Source organism: Euphorbia lathyris, chromosome 5 (assembly GCF_963576675.1).
Source record: "Euphorbia lathyris chromosome 5, ddEupLath1.1, whole genome shotgun sequence".
Lineage (NCBI taxonomy): Eukaryota > Viridiplantae > Streptophyta > Magnoliopsida > Malpighiales > Euphorbiaceae > Euphorbia > Euphorbia lathyris.
Window position 1 is genome coordinate 29,300,575 of NC_088914.1, and position 20,901 is coordinate 29,321,475.

General features: G+C 36.0%; 3 protein-coding genes across 4 annotated transcripts; 1 reads left to right on the forward strand and 2 right to left on the reverse strand.

The window, feature by feature from the left end:
• Positions 1-5,290: 5,290 nt before the first annotated feature.
• On the forward strand, positions 5,291-8,934 carry LOC136230430 (FHA domain-containing protein FHA2). The gene is made up of 3 exons (XM_066019492.1): positions 5,291-6,049; positions 8,314-8,480; positions 8,566-8,934. The coding sequence occupies exons 1-3, from the start codon at positions 5,440-5,442 to the stop codon at positions 8,770-8,772; spliced, it is 984 nt and encodes a 327-aa protein (XP_065875564.1). The 5' UTR covers positions 5,291-5,439; the 3' UTR covers positions 8,773-8,934.
• A 1,502-nt stretch (positions 8,935-10,436) lies between these two features.
• On the reverse strand, positions 10,437-12,737 carry LOC136228811 (uncharacterized). The gene is made up of 4 exons (XM_066017291.1): positions 12,441-12,737; positions 12,245-12,358; positions 11,193-11,297; positions 10,437-10,945 (listed from the first exon to the last, which is right to left on the reverse strand). The coding sequence occupies exons 1-4, from the start codon at positions 12,586-12,588 to the stop codon at positions 10,698-10,700; spliced, it is 615 nt and encodes a 204-aa protein (XP_065873363.1). The 5' UTR covers positions 12,589-12,737; the 3' UTR covers positions 10,437-10,697.
• A 1,711-nt stretch (positions 12,738-14,448) lies between these two features.
• LOC136230643 (ethylene-responsive transcription factor-like protein At4g13040) lies at positions 14,449-19,934 on the reverse strand. 2 transcript variants are annotated; one of them, XM_066019774.1, is made up of 8 exons: positions 19,872-19,934; positions 19,711-19,744; positions 18,480-18,592; positions 18,093-18,223; positions 17,381-17,465; positions 15,725-15,905; positions 15,037-15,158; positions 14,449-14,955 (listed from the first exon to the last, which is right to left on the reverse strand). In XM_066019774.1, exons 3-8 carry the CDS (start codon positions 18,520-18,522, stop codon positions 14,816-14,818), a joined length of 702 nt encoding a protein of 233 aa, XP_065875846.1. In that variant the 5' UTR covers positions 18,523-18,592; positions 19,711-19,744; positions 19,872-19,934; the 3' UTR covers positions 14,449-14,815. The 2 variants fall into 2 exon arrangements, with proteins under 2 accessions (XP_065875846.1, XP_065875845.1); XM_066019773.1 differs by lacking the exons at positions 19,711-19,744; positions 19,872-19,934 and adding an exon at positions 19,146-19,402.
• Between the last annotated feature and the right edge of the window lie 967 nt (positions 19,935-20,901).

Below are 20,901 nucleotides of genomic sequence, written 5' to 3' on the forward strand. Positions count from 1 at the left end.
ATGCGATCTTGAAATTGTTATTGCAAGGCGTCATCCCAACAATTTCAACAAATGGCATTTTGTACTTGTTGGTTTTGTACGTGGAATCAATGCCGATGTACCAGTGATAAGTCCTGAATAAATCTACTGATTCTGGATGTGCCATAAACACATGTGTAATGACGCTGGAATCACCCTCAGTTTGCGTATAAAGAGCATACTTGTTCTCGAGAGCGATATGATAGAACTGACTAGCCAAGTCTCTACCTTCAAACCCATCATTCCTCATCTTATCTCTATAGTTGTAGATGTGTTTAATTGTTGGGTGGTCTTCAGGATGCTTTTCTTTAACGGCTGCTAAAATAGCACAAGGCTTCGCTTGAGCCGAACTCATATCACGAACGATTAATTTAGATGCGATACTGAGTCCGCTCATCTACCGACTTCCCTCTAGATACACACGTAACGAATGATTGTGCTTACCAGTTAATCCAGCCTTAGCCTTTATACTCCAACCAGTAAGGTCCGACCGTTGATAGGCTTTGATCTCAAATTTACACCTGCACGCTTTAGTTTTCATTTTTCGTATTAACCCTACGTCATCTTGTTTCCCTCTGTAGCGTTCACCCCGTGAACATCTCAATTGCTTTTGCTTTCCACCATTTTTATGCGAAGATATTGTAATCTCAAACCCAATTCAAATAGCTACCTATTTTGCCCAAGTAACAACATCTTCACACGAAGCGAAAACAGTGTCCGTTATAAAACGAGAACTGTAATCAATGCCATCTGGTTGCCAATCTTCTAACGGTTCCTGAATATATAAAAAATGCATAATATGTATTAACAATATGCAAAAAAATGTTGGAAAATGACATTCGGTTGCATAATAGGTACTAACAATACATGTAAAAATATAAAAATATAAATTTAGGACTTAGTCGGGTTAAAAATTACAATTCCGAGCTTGTTCGGGCCTCGTATAGGCTAAACGGACAGGCTGCCCGGTTAAAATACCAAAAATTGGTATAATTATACCTAAATGGGCAGCCTGCCCGTTCCACCGTACGTGGGAACGGGCAGGTCACGCCGCTCGCGCCGACGGCGGAACGAGCGGCATGCCCTGCTCGTTCCGCAGGCCGAACGGGCAGCGCGCTCTGCTCGTTCGGCTGGTGGAACGAACGGCGCATGCCGCTCGCTCCGTAGGCCGAACGAGCGGCGCATGCCGCTCGTCCGCACGGACGAACGGGCAGTTCGTCCGTTCGACCGTGCGGACGAGCGGCATCGGACGCCCGTTTAGGCCAAAACAATAAAAAAAATTCAAAAATCCAAAAACGAAATTTTAATTTAAATTTATATCGTAGGGTTACCTCGTGTACGAAATCATGGTCTTCGGGAATGCTCGGGTCCATTTTCGTCCAATTAGAGTTTTTAGGCTTGGGAGAGAAAGAGAGGAAATTTTTTTTTTGGTTTTTGAGTTTAAATTATGAGGAGGGCATAATTGTCAAAATATGGCGGTGGTTGTAAAAAATATTGCGGTATATAGCAATACCCTAGTTTTATTATCTACTTATTAACTCCACTAATTATGAGTGTAACACTTATATACTCCATAGATAGATATGATAATCAAACAATTATGTGGCACCACAATTTGAATTCGAAATTCGTTACCGTTGTTGGAGTTTTTATAAGTGGAGCGATATATAAACCTTCTATGTAATTTACACCACATATGTAATTTACCCCCCCCCCCCCAAAAAAAAAAAATTGACACAAAATTTTAGTGTTTGGGTTTAGCTTAGTAGGTAATGTGTCGTTTTTGGCTTAACAAGCAAAATTTTTGGGTTGAGTTATGGTCGATATGCTAACCCGAAAACAATACGAATATTTAAAATTATTGTTATACTCTCTCGTGTTTTTATATATCACTTTATTAATAAAGATAACAAAATTATAATTATTACTTGCAAATATGATTCAAACCTCCTACATTACATGACCCTAACATGGTATTAACAGACTTTTTTATGGTTAGTGTTAACATACTAATCTAAAAAGACATAAAATATTTAATAATATTATCATATCTTCTTATATTTTTAAAAGTTATCAATAATATATATACATAACAAAATTACATGTAACCCGAAAAATACGACACGAAATCAACACTAACTCAAACATGTTAACACGATTATGATACGAAAGTTTTAGGTTGGGTTTGAGTTCACTCTTTTTAACATGAACCCAAAAATGACATGACACAATGATTTGAATGCGATAATTGCCACATATACATCTAAGGTTGTAAAAAAAACATTAGGCGCTAGTTGGACATGCAGACAGTGCCATCGAGATTTAATCGGGGATTAGTCAGAAATTAATCGAGGATTAATCAGATTTGTGTTTTTGTATGTTTTATTTGTTAATCAACTAATTGTTATATAAATTTAATTAATATATGTATTATAATATCTAAAATTAATAATATAAACTTACTTAATATAAAAAAAATAAGTATATTTGTAATACATCTTTAAAAATATGCAAACATTAACATTTCAACAACAATATCCGTTATAAAACTAAAAATTCATGAGTAACCCGAATAATTAATCAGTTTCCAATATGAACCTTTATTTATTATTTTGATCACAAAAAAAATCATCGAATATAACAAATCTCGATTCTTGTTAAAATTATACGTAAAAATATAGGTTGATTAAACCAAAAGTGTTCTCTCAGTTCTAATAAGAATTCAAATAATGAATTCGAGATATTATATAATCTAATATCAAATTAAAAAAATGTAAATTTTAGGCATGAACGTGACATTGCTCATCGACGCCTGACCAACACTTTTATCCAGAGTCAGTGTTGAAACTCATGTCATCCTCTGCACTGTTTGATTAGAGGAAGAGAAAGGATATCGGTTTTTGTCCAATGGGGGCACTTCCACTCATTGATATTCATTGATATTCATTGATCAGAGGCTCAAAGTCGAAGTTGAATTCTAGGTGATCCAAGTCCATCAACTAGTCAAATAGTGGATGCTCCGACATCCCACTTACAACAGGAAAAATTCAACAAGTTAAGAAAACAAAAAAGAGGTGAAACACCACTCTCCAACCTAACAGACATTGCGATATGTTGGAGGACTACTTTTTATAGGAGCAACCTCGGTCGCCATCACTTCGATTGCCTCCATATCCGCCAAGTCCCCTCTAGTCAAGCCACTTCCAACTAAGTACTTTTGGAGACCATTCATTTTCCACCCTTCGAGATAATCGACCAGCCGCCTAAAATATATAAACCAAACATTGTCTAAAAATCTCATAATGAGTTCCTCGACGTCATGTTTCAACTCTTGTTGGATTCTCTCCAACCAACACCATTTCCACTTCTCTATGAGTCAGCTCTTGAAATACCAACTAGGTGTTGGGACATGCCAGTGTAGGGATTCCAGTTAACAGCAAAAGGAAAAGGCTAGGTCGGTAGTCTTCATCTTCAACTAATGATGCCTCCATTCTGGAGGCTTATGATTGAGCCCCCATAATCAACTTGAAATGAGGATGCATCCAACTAACATGTTATGACTTTAACCCCACTAATGGCCAAATGAACTTTCAAAAAACTAACTCAATCAAACGAAGACTCACACATAAAGAAAGGAAAAAGGGGCAGTCTCATCTCCACATCCACCTGATCCTCATAGATCACCATCTCGTTCAGGGCACAATAATTGTTCTCCCTCGACATCGTTGAAAGGATCGGTGGCCTACCAAGCTGATACACTATATATTGCACCCATATCTCAGTGTATGGTCATGTTGTAAGCATCTTTAACCTTTTTTACCTTGGGCGTGGATGGTCTCCTAAGCGGGTCAAACCTCTGGCTAGTAGACTTGCTATCTTTTTTGGGCCATCGTGGCCACATTTTCTCGAACATGTCTTTATTTATCGCTGCAAGATCGTGGTTGGTACTCTTGTATACCTTAAGAAAATCCATTGTCGCCACACAACGATTATCGCAAACAACACCGCCACTTGACCTAGGAATAATTGGTGACAACTTTGGTTCTTCGTTGTGCCTTCTTCTTAGCAAGATTCTTCTTCATAGAAACACACGAAGTTGAAGGGACGTTCAAATTTATTACCCCCTTTGGAGGAAATTTATCATGTTTTATGTTTGTTTAAGCCTAAGAACACAAATCTTCGTCATCTGGAGGACTCAGAGAGGCAGACGGCTCTCTGATGGACATAATAAACCCAACAATCTAGAAGAGGCCCAATTTGGGGGCGGGGGGCGGGAGGGGGGGGGGGGGGGGGGGGGAAGGGAAGAAGTACCCAACACACAACCAAGTAAAACCAAGAACCCACAAAAACAAAAGAGGTTAGAAGACAAAGTAGATTGGCCTCACAACCTCCTCCAAAAGAGCGATAAGATGACCGAAATAGGTCATGAAACTTTAAAAATAAATTGCAGATAGCACGACCCTTGTAAAAAGAAAGTAGGTTTAGTAAAATAAACAAACACAAGAAAGAATAACAATTTAAAAATCAAGACAAACAAAGAAAGAGGCTCTATTTATAACAGACCCATAAAGGTCAAGCATCGTTGCCATTAAATGGCTATCATTACTAGCAGACATGTCATGAAAACGAATGATGCCTCGAAAAGCAGCAATCATTAAACTAGTATAAGTAGGACACATGTTTAAAACACCACAGTAATGAAGGAAGAGGCTCAACACCCAAGTTGATTCCCCGAGATCGCAACTCCCCCAACCTTCAACTATCACAGTCCAACAAATCCCCACTAAGCCCAAACAAGCTCATACCGAGTACCTCGCACCAAGGTCGAGGGGAGACTTATGATGAAGCAAATGGGTCAAAGCCCATCAACGCTTCACTATGTGGTCCAGTCCAGGAAAGCTTCTAGTGTCCAAAACACGCGAAAGGCATCTGCTACCACTAAGAAGTTCATCCGACCCTTTCGCTCCATCATACATAGAGAAAGGGCAAAACAAACATTTGACCCTCAACCAATATTTATAAATACCACCCAACATGATCTTAACTCTCTCTATCCCTTACTAACTTGATCATCAGAATCATAGACTTACTAATGTTCCATTCTTAACACCTTATCAATAATATATATATATATATATATATATATATATATATTATTAAATTAAGATTTAATTTGTTTTTTTTTTTTTGAAAAATTAATTTTGTTAAAAACTTAAAATTGAAACAGAATGGTCTTTTGAACAAAATTGAAACAAAATGGTAGTGCGGATCACATTTTAACTTCTTTGAAAAAAATAAAGTGTTACAATCCACTCCGAGGTTAAACTAAATTCCACGCCCCAAGCAACCTTCTCCCAGAAACGGAGTCATTCATCTCCTTCGAGCATCCTTAGACCCGGTGTCGATTCGGATTAACAACCGATGGGAGCGGCGGGCGGCGACGTCGAAGCCGGCTTTGCTAAGCTCCAAGGCGAGGATTTCGAGTATTACATGCAAACCTACTCCATAATTTTAGGTCGCAATTCGAAGAAATCCAATGTAGATGTCGACCTCTCTAGCCTAGGCGGAGGCATGAACATCTCACGTCATCATGCTCGCATCTTCTACGATTTTACACGCCGCCGTTTCGCCCTCGAGGTTCTTGGCAAAAACGGTTGCTTAGTCGAAGGCGTTCTCCATCTTCCCGGTAACCCTCCTGTCAAGCTCGATTCTCAAGATCTGCTTCAAATTGGGGACAAGGAGTTCTATTTTCTGCTTCCAGTGAGGAGTATTTTGGGCGGCCATCTTGCCCCTAGGCATCATGTAGCTGTAGTGCCTCAATATGGTTATCATTCCTCCGGGGCGGAGAGGATTTTGGGGCCATTGGCGGTGGCCGGAAAGAAAGGGAGAGGGAGAGAGTTTTATGAGGATGAGTACGATGATGATGAAGAGGTTGGCGTTGGAAAGAAGATGAGGCGAGAGGCTTTAGAAGGCTATGGATATGCTTCAGGGGGTGGGTCTGTTGGTAAAGCGGGATTGGCCGGAGCAATAGGTTAGTACTCGTGGTTTTTCTCTCGTTTCCACTGAATGAGTATGTTTAATTTTTGTTGATTTTTTATTAACATCTGAGCACAACATTTTTCTAGTCTGATCATCTGAAGTTTTGGCATTGGGGATGTTGGCACGAGCTATTGCTTGGGTTTTCTCCTTTTAAGTTTATAGTGCTTGTTCAATTAAATAATTCAATCGTCACCCTTTTATTGCTTGGTTAGGAACAGTCCTGGGAAGTGTTTGAGCAGCCTTTTATTGGTGTTAACCTTTGTGCTCTATTGTTTGAATGTTGGCTTGCTGTTATATGTGGTTGGTCCATTTTCCGCTGCTACTATATGGATTAATACTCTGTTGTTGGGTTTAACTTCATGAGTTTGTTTTATTATAGTTTATCTTTTTGGTCATTCTGTTTATGCTTGGCTATTCATTTTGCTTTTGAGTTTCTAGTCTTGTTCTGTTTTTTTTTTTTTTTTAGTGAGTATTGGTGAATGATTCAGTTTATCTTATACGCATACATTAAGCATCACCAATCACATAGTTGTTAAAGGCATGCCTAAGGCGTATGGTGTACAAGGCCCTAGGCCTAGCGCTACAGTACCCCCAATGGCAGGCGCTGTCACTCTGGCACACGCAAAGTGTGCCTGGACATGTTGATAAAAGGCACGCCATGAGTGGAGTTATACAGTTGAATAGCGTTCTAAAAGAGAGTTAAATAAGAGTGAAATGGGGTTTAAAAGAGCTAAATAGGGTTTTAAAAGAGTTAAATAAGGTTTAATGTTCACGATTAGATTAGATTAGATACACATCTAGGGTCTGTAATAATAATAATAGAACTTCTATCTGCCTCTGAATTTGAAGAGACAGACACAAGTACACAACGTTACAAACAATAAAAAGAAAAGGTCAGGAAAAAGCACTAATGCAGAGCTGAGGGAAAAAAAACACCACAGACCACACAACAATGAAGTCTTGAAGAACAATATGAGAAAGTCAAAGAACTAAGAAGCAGCCAAGCCAACATAAAAAAATTGTTGAAGAACAAAAGAAGAATTCGATAATGTTGAATTTGATGGGGATGAGTGATGAATTTAAGACTTTTTATGCGAATTTATGTATTAGTCAACTTTGGATTTACTATTTACTTGAACAATTGAACTTCGGGTTTAGAATATGGGTTTTATTGCATGTTAGAATTTATTTGTGATTAAGAATATTGTCATGGTTTAGTATTTTATTGCATTTTGATTTAGTACTTATCATTTCTTACATTTTAAATAGTATTATCATTTCTTATATTTTAAATATTATCATTTATAATTTTATAAATTTTATTCTTTTAGTGCGCCTTGTGTCACTAAGGCGCATTGCGCCTTAGTGCGCCGTACGTCTTAAATAACTACGACTGATCGCCAGTGACCTAATGCCCACCATCTTCCAGAGGAAGGTATGGGTCCTAGGATCAAATCTCAAGGCCTCATTTCCACTCCCGCCTATTGTAATAAAACTAAACAGTATTATGATGCTTAATCTTTAGTGGACAAGATAACCAGTTGATTTAGCATTCAAAGCATTTGGCTGAATACGAATAGGCTTATATACATGGCGCAGCATTGATTATACATATGCCACTTTGGCGTAATTTTATTGTTTTTACTTGATATTCCGATGTGACTTGTTTGCTTAATTTTGGGCATATGGTACTGGACAATAAGAATCTCCACGACCTAGCTATCTGTAGTGTTTTGTGTAGACATTGGTTGGAAATACTCAAGTTTAGCAGTAATTACTAAAGCTCAATAGCTGACGAATGATTCTTTGTGCTCTGAGTCTGAGAGCATGATATTATCAGCCATTTATTGCAACTCTTCCATCGAACATTCAAGTCTGTCTTTATGAACGTGCTTTTTCCAATATATAACTTTTGATGAAATAATTCTTAGTATATCTTGAAATGGTATTCTTAGTCATTTCCTACTATGAATGAGAACTATGCCTTTATGTCCTGCGGTTAGTCTTTGGAGTGCAGTTATCTGCCACAAAATGTTGTTTAGAGGCAAATATTTGATGTAGATGTGCAAGCTATGGTTTTGAAGTCATTTTCCGTTGTTGGATTTTCCACTATTGGTGTATCATTCATCTCAACCAGGAACAACTGGCATGCTTTTCCTTATTAATTTACTTCCCGAGTGCTAATAATTCTCTTCTGTTCAAGATATTTTGCATGCATGATTACCAGCTTTGTCATTATGATGTTATATTGTTCAGTTTCTGCTGAGAAGAAAATAGATGGAAGATCAAGAATAGACCGTGATTCCGACAACCAACAGCTTCTACAACTGGAGGAAAAAGATGTAGTGTCATCTGTAGCTACTGTGCTTTCTGATCTTTGTGGTCCTGGAGAATGGATGCCTATGGAGAAGCTTCATGCTGAGGTTAGTCGCTATCTTCACTTGGTAATTCTAATAATCTGCATTTCCTTGGGTTCACTCGCTTAATCCTTGTGCTCTACATGTTCAGCTGCAGGACCAATATAGCAATGTCTGGCATCACGGTAGGGTAAGGAAATATCTGACAGCCGATGAGCATTTGCCGGAATCGAAAGGCAAACCCTGGTACGGCTTGCTTATTTTACTGAGAAAATACCCAGAGCATTTTGTCATCAACACAAGATCCAAGGGACGTGTATCGCATGAGTTTGTCTCTCTTGTCTCCCTGCTCTCATAAGATTCTAGGAGCATAACAAGGCTCTTTTACCTCATATGGTTTAAGTGAACTTGCTGCTGCTTCTTCACCTTTGTAGTCCTAGTATTGGTACTAACTCTCTGTTCGAACACATGTAAATGAAAACAAGTTTAGCTTATATATCTGTGTTTTTATTAGTGCTTAGTTTTTAATTTATTTAGGAAAGAGTGGCCTTCTTTTTCTGTTACAAATTAAATATGGTGGAAATTTAATTTGATGAGATGAAGAATTTCGTTTAACATCCATGAAAAGCATCTATAATTCAACTTGCATACAATTTCTTCAAAATTAACTTCTATTCAAATTAATCTAACCACCTTACCTATGTTTTAGGGGAAGAAATGCATTTTTTATAAATGAGAATTTTGTAGTATTACCATTACATAGATAAATAAACATGTAAAAGAAAAATCTCATTAAGATTGTGCAAATTTTATTTCGTATTTTGTGCATTGACATGGGAGACGGACCTTGGTTCGTATATAGATATGAACATCGGAATATGGACATTGGATCCATATTTTCATATATTCACAATGTATATCATATATGTTCAAACATTTACAAACTAAATAATGACAAATAAGAGATAAAAATGAAATTGAGGTGTGAAATGGGGATGTAGAAGTGAAAAAACTGGACTTAGTCAATCAGTATGAAGATAACAACATTGTCTGTCGTCCGAATATGTTAACTGGAAAACAAGGCTTCTAAATTCCTTTAAGCGTCAAAATGATTTTCCGCACCAGTAAAATCAAAATGATTTTCATGGGGATATTTATTTGAGTTCATCAGAAATATATTTTTAGTTTTGACTCCAGATCTATTAAAAAGAAGTTACATTAATTACATTATGAACTCATAAAAAGCATGAAGGTTGAGTCTTTAGACTCAAAAACACTTAAAAAGGGTGGTTCCTTTCTATTCCAAAATTTGATATTCTATGTTAAAAAGGTTTTGTAAACAATAAGCAACAAGTTATTTTCTACCGGGTGTTTGTTAGTGAGATAATCATTATTTACGCTATTTGTTGTTTTCTAAAAATTTAGTATTGTTCTAAATATTTCTCAAGTCAGGATGATAGATTAAATTTAATTAATTTTATTTCACATTGATACTACAATAATATGCGTCTATTTAAATTTGGATAGAGGTAATATAGTATAATGTACCAAACATGAGATAATAAATTCTCATATCTTATATTTATCCTTATCCCTATTCCAATATTTACCCCTATGCCTATCCCCGTAGAATACCAAACGCTCCGCTACGCTAATGTCTAGAATAATATGGACATAGTCAACTGACTGTGTTTCTGGATTTACCATTAGCGATTTTTCAAGTCATTGTTGCCCCAGTTTCGTGACAAAATGAGCTAAAAACAAATGCTATAAGGTTGAAAGTTTTCACCAAACTGAAAAGATTCTTCTAACTCCGACAAGATAGTCTACCGACTACCTATAATAATCAATCGACTACGATGAACTTTATGGTTTAAAGAGGGATTTTAGGACTCCTGGTTTGGTGGAAAAACTAGCTGTGAAACAACATTGTCAGGTTTATGGTTTAGAAATGGAAATTTGAATCCAGAATTTTACATGTTGATCAAGACGACTAATGCATTCACGTATTTCTATTAACAATGAATAATAAACTTGGTAAACTTCATTTCAGGGGTCAGAAAAAACTCATGCCCGGATGATCAACTTGCCTAGTATAGCACAAGTGTGCTCAAGTTTATTAATGTCCATGTGTGGATTGATTACAACTATTTGCAGGTATCAACAAAGGGAAACAATAAGATCCTCCTACTCATGCTCAAAAAGGTAGTTCATCCTATAGGCAAAATCCAATCAACAGAAAAAGCAGAGGATGTTAATATAGTATCGATTCAGGTTTAAATTTCAAGACTCTTCTTTGCTTAGTTTACCAAGAGTTGTTTGGGAATACAGTTGCTTTTTCCTCTCTTCTTTAGCAGCAAGAGCTTCTTCGTCAAGTACTTGAATCGGAGACCACTCTGGTAACTTCGGCCAATCAACTTTCTTCTCTTTCAAACTCCTAAAAATGGGTCTTAACTTAATGGTAGCAAAATCAACAGTTGTTCCCACAACAGTAAACATAATCGAGTACCGAAAGGCACCATATTGACCACCTAAAATGTCCAGAAAAACAAAACCAAAGCAATTCAACTATTACAGTCTAAGTGAGATAAAAAAAGACGAAGATGCAAATAATTAAAAGATGGTCTCCTAAGACTTCCACTAATTCAATGGATGAAGTTGAAATGTGCATGAGACAACTCACTTATCATCTGCTGCACATCAAGTGAGCTAAATCTTTCTAAATTATTACCAAAGCATACGCATGAAATATAGGGGATTTGGCTAATGAAATTTCACCTTGAAGACGTCCAAGAATAGCACCAGTACCAAACCCAGCAACCACAGAGTTTATCAGATCATCAGGCTCTGATTTCCGAGTTACCCGCACATATTCACGTGCCCCTACAGAAATCACACTTTTTTGTCAAACTAGCAAGTCAACTCAGTTAGTCTTCCTACAGAAATTTAGTCATTGTTCAATAATTCCAGCAGCCACTTGTTCTAAGTTCTCACATTTTTCCTACATGTTACATACCCACCTATGACCATCATTACATGATTTTCAGACCATTGCTCAAATAAGAGATTCCACCTTAGTTGTGCTTGCTTACTCTCTTAACAGTGTTAGATTTGCATCACTCACCAAATTTTGAGCCTATGTTGCACGGAAACAGAAAGGATCCCGGGAAAAGTTATTTCCAAAACAGTGCCTTCAAATGGAAACAGAAACAGACACGAATCACAGAAACACTACTAAAGAGGCGTATCCGTGCAACATAGTTTTGAGCCCATAACACATACTTGAAACAACATATCAAATTATAGCAAGAGGCTATGAAGAGTCTATTCTGTTCTTACAGATTGTCACAATTAGAGAACCATATCCTGAGAAATTGTCTGACAAATGCAAAAGCCAAAAAGATAAGTTATCCTGCAAAAATGAGGATAACTTAAAAAGTGCTTGCATAGCTAAATGCATCTCAAAGGATTCTCTCCAAAAAAATAACATCAAACCTCGCCATAGGCATCTTTCCTAACGCTGGAAGATATGAAGAATTAAAAATCAAATACCACTCTCAATCCCTAAAGTGGCACTTACATGGTCTGTATCAGTGATCATATAACCCAGCACTTTCTAGTTTAATCTACGGGACACCAAAGCAATATTCGAATCTGGAGAGTTCAATTGTAAAATAACATCAAGATCAAGCAAAGTCGATATCCAGATTCTTTTCAATGCAATTCACATAAAATGGCGCAAACAAAATCATAAGCAATGACATTGGATAAGCAGTCGAATCAACAACAGAAAAGAAAAGTCCTAGAAAGGCAGATAAGAAAATAATTACCGCAATAGCAACCAGTAACAAGTGCTAAATTAGTAGCATAACTAGCAGAAATGTTCGCTAGACCATGAACATGTCGATGCTTAGACACCAATCCAACTCCTCCACCCGCAATTCCTGTATTAAGAAATACCGAATTTACAGATTCAAAAACCAGAAGAATATTTAGGTACGGAAAAATATAAGAGAAAAGAAAAACCTGCGAGGAGTGTAGGGATGAATATGCGCTCCTTCCAATTCTGAGAGAACGACGAAGATGATGATGGCGATGGCGATGGCGATGGCGATGGCGATGGCGGCGGCGGATGAGCGGCATCTCCTTGCTGGGGCTTTGGATCCTGTACCATTTTGAAGAAAGAACAAAACCGGGTTGATTTTGATTTGATTCAGTGAAAATTTACGAAGATGAAGGAAAAGCAAGATGTAGTCGTCAGCAGCACTGAATTTACACTTTCTTTGAAGTGTAAACCACTAAATTCAATTTTTTTCAATAAAATCGTTGAAATTTAAATTTTATTTTAAGGAACGCAACTTCAAGAACAAAAACTGGACTGCCACATCAGTAAAAGTTAGTAATTTTTATTTTTATTAATAGTCGAAACAACACACGACAGCTAGGTGGTAACCACGTGCCGGTTCGTGACAATCACTTATTGTTTCGACTAGCGATGAAAGTTAGTTATTACTGATGTGGTAGTCACGTTACTTTCTCGATATATTTTTTCTTTTGAAGTCGTCAGAGTACCTTAATTTGAGATAAAATTCAGAGTTGAATGATTTTATTGAAACAAATTGAAGTCGTCAAAGTAAAAGTCTATAAAATACTTTAATGTGTTTTTAACTAGGAATGGCAACAGGTAGGGTATCCACAGATATTTTCAATCTCAAACCCTTACCCGCTTATTCTTTAATTACCCATATCCGTTCTATTACCATAACAGGTATACATTTTGCATCTCATATCTTTCCCATTTAATTCACGTAAGAATCAATACATAAAATATTACAAATTTAACGAAGTATAAATTTAATAAATCATTCATCTAAAAATTGAACCTTAATCGATAAGAATAAAGTAGTTTTAATAGTATAATTCGATGGTTGAAGAACAAAAGGTTGATGTTTGAATCCCACATATTACTTCTAAAAACAATAATATTTTTTAATATGTAAAAGATTTATGAACCCTTGGGGATATTCTCATACCAGTCCCATAATATCACGGGTAATAGTTTTGATTCCATACCCGTCTCGTACCTTTTTATATAGGGTAAGGGGAGTCCGTTTAGGGTCGGGTAGTGCCGGATCCCCACGGGTAAAATACTCGTTATCATCCCTATTCTTAACCTTGACTCCTAATTTGGGGTGTAACTTAAAAATAAAATCTTTCACTTAGATTTCTCCTTACTTATACTTCGAGACAAATAAGGACATTTTCATATACTCAATAAGATAGTAGAGTATTAATAAAGCTCAAAACGATATTGCACATTAACTTATTAATCTAATACTAACTCAATAATTAACACAGTACAAACACGACATTAATATGATATAGTGGAACCAGTATTCAAAAGTTAGAACGCCATAAAAAAAAATCGCAACTCACAAGATTATTTATTTATTATTTTTTACCTAACCCAGTACATTTTAACATGAGCTGAAAAAGAACTAATAAGTTATTAGCCGACCTAACTCATTATGGCTAGACATTTTATCTAGAGTGCAATTTCACACTTTTACAGTTTTTACAAGGTGGTGTAACCTCCCCATCCTCATTTCCATCTAAATGGATAATCTCCATCGTTGTTAATGAAATAAGGAAAAAAATCGTCTCCCTTCCCATCCTCATAGGAATTCGGCTCCCAGTGGGGAGCCCCATTTCTTATTACTCAAATTCTAAATTATGTTTTGTTTAGTATAATTTGAACTTTTTTTTTCCGTATAATAACAATAGAAATTATAATATTAATTCAATTATTATGTCTTCTTTTATCTCAATACTTTAAAATTCAGTCATGGACAATGGTGGATGAGAATGAAGATTTCCGTAAAGTGAGAGAAAGATCTCCGTCCCCTCCGCATCTCCACCCAAGGGAAAAATTAATAGGGATTTCCCGTTTCCACTCAAGCAAATTCCCTACGAGGACGGAGATTCCTAAAATATTATTTAATCGCCATTGCTAGACACTACTAATAAATAGATGAATACATAACTAATGATTCATATACTCATTTGAATTTTCAGCCAAGTTTTACTTATTGTTCCTCAAACTTTGCGAGCTTTCCAGCTTCGACAAAGGGTAAAAGTGGGAATATATCTCTATTGTATCAATGTACTTAACAAGTCTGCTGATGGTGGTGGTTGCAGGCAGTGTTTGCACTTTCTGCACCCTTTATTCAGTTAAATCTGTAAATACCTGCTTACTCAACCTATGTATGATATTGAGGTCTCCATCTTCTGCCCCTAATTAGGAATTTTGTACACCAAAACTTGCAGACCAATATAACTAACAATGGATTGTTAGCACAGGGTTGGTTATTCAGCCTAATCTCAACTGAAACTCTATGTATTCAATATGAGGATGAATCTGGCTGATCTAAGTCTTCTGAAGCTGAAAAGCTGTTTACTCCCACCTTGCTTTCCCAATCACCCGTCTGTAATGTAGGTTCGGACCTCTTCTGCAATCCTGCTCCGCTCCGTCTCTTGTGCTCTGCATCAATTGTTAACAGATAATTTAGAGGACATTTAGGGAGTTGTTGCTTGATTAAGAAGACGAGAAGGGAAATGTTACTTTTGTTATTGATTGCACTGCGAGTAACGGCCAAAAACTCATCCCATTTGAATCTTCTTAGTTCTTGCTTCTCCTCTTCGGACAGCTCAAAGTTGGGTTCCCTTCCGCACATGAATGCAGCTCTGCACATACAAAACACTCCCGTCATTGCTTCTAATCTAACTAAGCTCATTAGAGTATGATCTTCTCCCTATAAATGATGTCATTATTAAACACAAAGCAAGGACCGTTTTCTTGGTAGATGGATTCGACTAATTGGTTCAAGGTTGAGCAGACGTCCGGATCAAACTCGGGAAAAGCTAAGAAGACTAATAAGTTCGAGGCTTTATAACCTAAAAAAGTTCATCAGTTTTTTTGTTGTATTTTTTCCAATATATCCTACTCATTTAACTTTATCATATGAATCCTCCTCAAGTATAACATTTCTATTTAGTGAGTCATATAACTAAAAGCGTAAATTATGTATAGATTTATATTCCTCCTACCTGTTGAATTCGCTCGGGTATGGAGATGCACAGAACAAGAGCACAAACATAAGAAACATGATCCAAAATAACCCTATCCACATGAACCTCAGAAAAAATGAGCAGACTTTTGATACATGATCTACCAATATTAAATTTTTGTAGCATATGATACTCGTAGAAACAAGAATCATTCAGAAAAATGACTAGTTCGAGGATGCTACCTGTCATACAAATGAGCAGCCTCTTCTTGTGAACCCACGGTCCCTAAATGGATTTGCTTCTTGTCAACTTTAATTGCTGCCTGCCATTTCATATTTTTGAAATAGACTCCTCTCATTAAGCATGGTTCTTGGTTTTGGACATGCTTTCTCCTGTGTCGTTTTCTGCGTTTAATTGGTTGCCCTACAAAATAGAAAAGAGAATGCAGCTCAGGAAGAACCCACATTAATATACTCCCACACTGATTATCTTATCTATCAGAACAATAAAAAGCAGAAAAAAATCAGATCCACACCTTATGCACCATTTTTTTAAATAAGGGTTAAATTAGTAGGATGCCATATTATACAATCATAACCTAAAGGACACGAAACCTAACCCCTCTCCGACCACATCAAACCAAGGAGAGGGAAAAAAAGGAACAATCATAATTGAGCAGATTAAAACCTTACTTGAGTAGGAATATGATGACAAGTTCGCAGATGCATTAACCATAATGGAGCAATATTTCCCAAAACAAAATTGAATTAAGAAATGAAAGAGAAAAAGAGTTCAAATTTACTATTAGAAGTAATGGAAAGACAGCAACTTCTTCAGAAACAATTTATTGCTGAACATTAGTGTGTCATCCATGTAGTCAAGCCCTTTAGGTGCGTGCGGCCATATGTGTGTTTGTCTTTAGCAAGCTAGACATGAAGGAGAAAGTTTATGACGCAATTCAATACTTGTATTAATATAAATACGAGAAAAGTTGTATCAAGGAAATAATCATCCTCCTATCAGGGACATGCAAGGTTTCATTCAGTTCACTTTGTTTTTAGAACGATGCAAAGATACAACCATGACGCGGGAAACTTTGTTTAGCTTGCCATGCAAATGCCATATAAAAACATAGATAGCTCTTACTTCATACACAATTCTTCATACGTGCACTCAAAGAGAGACCCAATAAACAACCATTGACAAATTTATTAGACATTTTAAACTTATTAGCAAATATACATACATCAGTAATTTGCAAAAATAGGTAACTCCATTATAATTTTATCAAAAAATAAAAAATAAAAAATGTCCTCCATATATTTAGTAAAACTACCAAATTGATTAGGTTAGTTATATCTCCCTTTACCCTTTGTCAACGTTCAAGATAAGACAAACTCCAATCTCTATCTTTCTCTCTCCCACTTACGTGCATGCAGACGCCTCTGTCCCCACCCTCCGCATAAGTGGGGAGATCCAATGTCATCTGACACATGTTTCCTAGTTCAGATTTTAATGATCTTAGATCAACCTAATCTGTTTGGAACTTTCAGATTCACAAGATTAATGACAGAAGCAAAAGATTCAATTAAATACCCAAATAAGACTCTAGATTAAAAATATAATCTTCCACGAATAGGAGTATTAAGAAGCTTTTATATCATTATATTATTTCCATTCTTGTTACAGCTCTATCTTTTTGTGCATCATGTCTTTCCATAATGTTGCAATTACCCTGTATGAAAACTATATAAAGGTGGTCAATTTGCAAGTCTATCTACTGTAATGATGATCTATGTTATATCTATGCAAGCTAGTTCAGCGAAGAAACCGAATACTAATTAAAGACATTGATCAGCAACATTTAACATTTTTTAATGGTCAAATATTAAATAAACCTGGATATGGCTGAGATTGCAGCTCCTTTGATGAGCTAGAAACCGATATAATTGACGAACCAGCTCCTACTCTGGTGATGGTTTTCTGGAAAACACCAATACAAGTAAATTCGTAGAATTCTCAAAACAAGAACAATCAAGAAAAAGAAAATTGCCGCACAAAATCTCTATCATCTTCTACAACGCAGTGTAAGCACCTAAATTTTGTATTGCATTTTATAATGAGAAGATAAGTTTCATCTCACATTTCATTGCATGAGAACAGAACAGCCATTGGATACATCAAACAATCACCTAACAATCTAGAATCTCAAACTTCCTTTTCATATGCATTGGCTTATGCAAATCATGCATTCCATAATCACACGTGCGCATTTGAGAAACTCGACAAAACTAATTGCATCTAGAGCTTTGATAACAGCAGCTAATGACAAAGTGACTCTCTTAAGAACCTAATGTCGTCAACAGAACGACGATATCAATTAGACGGCGTTCAGTGTAACTTCTATAAAGACGCAGAACAATCTCTTCTGAAACTAATTCCATAATCTCCCTAAGAAGAAGTTCTGCATATCTTATCCCAATCTATAAGGAAGCGTCCTTGACAAACCTAAAAACTGGAAGAGTACATATGTAAATACAGACAACTTCAACTAGCATAGCAAAGTGTAAGTGCATGCTAAACATATACAAATGAAAAAGCTATTCTTACCTCCCCTGGATTCATTATGTCATCTGATGGCAAGGGATGTACGCTGACAGACCTGGAATTCTGAGCAGAGTTTACAGGAGCAATTCCATTTTCAAAAAATCTCGGAAGAGGAGTCAAGAAAGAATTTCTCCCTACAAAGACCACCACGTTTAAACATGGTATTCAGGCATGATAAAAAAGAATTACTTCAACACTTGGCTTAAGTTAGACATAGAAGATATCATACTATAAACATGCACTAACACAAAAATATCATAAAACAACTATCAAATTTCATTGGCGAACTTCTACTTAACAAATGAGCAAGCTAAAGGACTAGGACCATACGATTTTTATAATTCAATATACGCAATCAAATGTTTAAATTTCAGTTCCATTAGCATTTACCAGCACATAGTCCCAAGAGTTTACGCCTTCGTAAGCTAACCATTGTGGATTACAATCTTTGTCTTAGTCCACAGTGGCTTAGAGGATTTCCTTCGTCATTTCCCGCATTGCTCCTTGGATAACAAAAAAGAAGGAAGACCAGTTATAACATAAGAAATATGCAGATGAAAGAAGCAAAACACTAATATATCCATCATACTTGCAATTATTCTAAGAGATAATATATACAAGCATTTACAATACCTAAACATCAAATATAAGTTATGGGTATTTCCATACATAATCATTGAAAGAACTAACTTTAAGTACGTGATTTGCTATAGCAAAAATTCTTTATAAGCAAAGCCTGATAAATGAAATCCACATATGTTAATTCCAATTAGCCCATCAAAAGTCCCAAAGAATCAGAGGGAGTGAAGGTCATCTAAGTGCCACAGTTATATAGCAAACGCATCCTATACAGTTTCAATTAAAAGTACCAACTTTATCTTCCATATAAACAGAAAACGAATAGTTGTAACTTATCGGTGACACCACTTTCACAGCCAAGCTTAAGCAGCAAGATAGATAGACGATAAAGACAAAAATTGAGCAATGATTGCTGGAAAAAGTGAAGGAAAAAGAGGGTTCAAGTTAGGCTCAGATACAATTATACATATTACTTACACCACATAATCCATATCCACATTCAATCAACAGAGTGTGAACAAACAAATTACGGAAGGCAAGCAACTTCTTCTTGCTCGACAAACTTTTTAACAATAGAAGATGATACTGAAACTCAAACCAGAGAGCAGATAGAACAAAACGGAAATAGAATTGTGAAGATGAATAGCTATGAATTGGAATTATCTATCTTCTAAGTTCTGGTTTTAGTAAAGAAGTCAACCCCCATCATCAACCTACCACCTTTCATGAAGGATTAGATAGGAAGAAGACTAAAACCCCATAAAAACAAAAAAACAAAAAACAAAAGATGAAACAGAAACCCATGAAGCCCAAATTGATAAAAACTAAAACTTTATCCCATATTGAGGCCCATAAAAACAAAATGTCCATGACAGATAGACAAACAATAAAGAAAAACAAGAGTTGAAAGTTGACACACCAACCAAACCATGTACAACAACAATCTAAAACCAGTAAGTAGTAGCAGTAGTAGTTGAAGATGAAGAAGAAGAAGAAGAAGAAGAAGAAGAAGAAGAAAACCGGCACCGAACTTTTGTTTTACCTGAAGTAAGAGTAGAAAGAGTTGGAGGTGAATTCTGAAATTGAAAGAAGAAGAAGAAAACAGGAAATTAAAGAGATATAATTGAATGCGAATTAGAAAAGAAGAGAAGGTGGTAAGGATGAAGAACAGAAGAGAGAGAGAGAAGGTCATGCATCTACCACCTTTCGTTGTTTTTGTTTTTTAAGAGGGTTTGGGTAATGGAGATTTAGAGAGAGAATGAAAGTTGAATTATAATTAGGAGCAAAATAAGAGAACGTATAGCTTGTTTCTCTACTTTTCTTTAGCTTGGATTTCCGTTTTTGCCCTTCTCTTACCCTTTTACATCCTTGCCCTTCTATAAAAAGAAATTCTTCCACTTATAACTTTTTCATAAATTTAAGGGTAATTAATTTATTAGTCCTCATATTTTGACAAAACACATTGTTTGGTCCCTGTATTTTTAAAAACACGCGACAAAATCTCTAATGTTTTTCTCGATAAACTGTTTAGTGATTAACGTTTTTCTTGGTGAACGGTTTAGTCCCTGTCGTTGGACTCTCATGAAGATTTTGTTAGTCAATTTGGATTTGCATTCTTCTTTTCCTTTATTTTCCTTTCCTTTAAACTCTAATGCATCTGAAATCAACTTTGAGTGTTCTTCTTCTTGATTTTCTTATTAATCGTTCAAATTCGTAAACATTGGGTTTGTTCTTTTTCTTTTTCTCCATACAAATAGCTTCTTCTTCTAAATTGGATTTCCTCTTATGAAGTTTGAAGGTAAATAGTAAAGGGTAATTTAGTCATTTCTGAAGTCATAAACGGTAAAAAATCTAACAAACAGACGGAAGGACTAAACAGTTCACTGAGAAAAATGTTAGGGACCTTACCATGTGTTTTTGAAAATACAAGGACTAAACAGTGTGTTTTATCAAAATATAAGGACTAATAAATTAATTAATTACCCTAAATTTAAATTCCAAAGCTATATAATTATTTACAACATTAGACCATCTTCAACCATCGTTATTCGACTGTTCGGAATAAGAAATAGTTTGGGCTCTTCAACTAACGCGGGTAACGGTTGTTAGTGTCCACTCATAGCTTGTTTTTCCTCAACCTGATTGATCGTATATATCATTCTGATCACCTACCAATACCACGTTTGGTATTCTTTGGTGTATTATAGCTATATTACACCATGCATTTGTATTC

What these genes read in the sequence shown, in the direction of transcription:
- LOC136230430 (XM_066019492.1), top strand. Translation starts at nt 5,440, where the DNA reads ATGGGAGCGGCGGGCGGCGACGTCGAAGCCGGCTTTGCTAAGCTCCAA. An exon ending in GGGATTGGCCGGAGCAATAG is followed by an intron (nt 6,050 to 8,313) that starts GTTAGTACTCGT and finishes TATATTGTTCAG; the next exon opens with TTTCTGCTGAGAAGAAAATA. An exon ending in TGGAGAAGCTTCATGCTGAG is followed by an intron (nt 8,481 to 8,565) that starts GTTAGTCGCTAT and finishes CTACATGTTCAG; the next exon opens with CTGCAGGACCAATATAGCAA.
- LOC136228811 (XM_066017291.1), bottom strand. Translation starts at nt 12,588, where the DNA reads ATGGTACAGGATCCAAAGCCCCAGCAAGGAGATGCCGCTCATCCGCCG. An exon ending in TGTTACTGGTTGCTATTGCG is followed by an intron (nt 11,298 to 12,244) that starts GTAATTATTTTC and finishes TGATTTCTGTAG; the next exon opens with GGGCACGTGAATATGTGCGG. An exon ending in TATTCTTGGACGTCTTCAAG is followed by an intron (nt 10,946 to 11,192) that starts GTGAAATTTCAT and finishes TGGACATTTTAG; the next exon opens with GTGGTCAATATGGTGCCTTT.
- LOC136230643 (XM_066019774.1), bottom strand. Translation starts at nt 18,522, where the DNA reads ATGGTTAGCTTACGAAGGCGTAAACTCTTGGGACTATGTGCTG. An exon ending in ACATAATGAATCCAGGGGAG is followed by an intron (nt 17,466 to 18,092) that starts GTAAGAATAGCT and finishes GGTGTTTTCCAG; the next exon opens with AAAACCATCACCAGAGTAGG. An exon ending in GCAATCTCAGCCATATCCAG is followed by an intron (nt 15,906 to 17,380) that starts GTTTATTTAATA and finishes TCTATTTTGTAG; the next exon opens with GGCAACCAATTAAACGCAGA.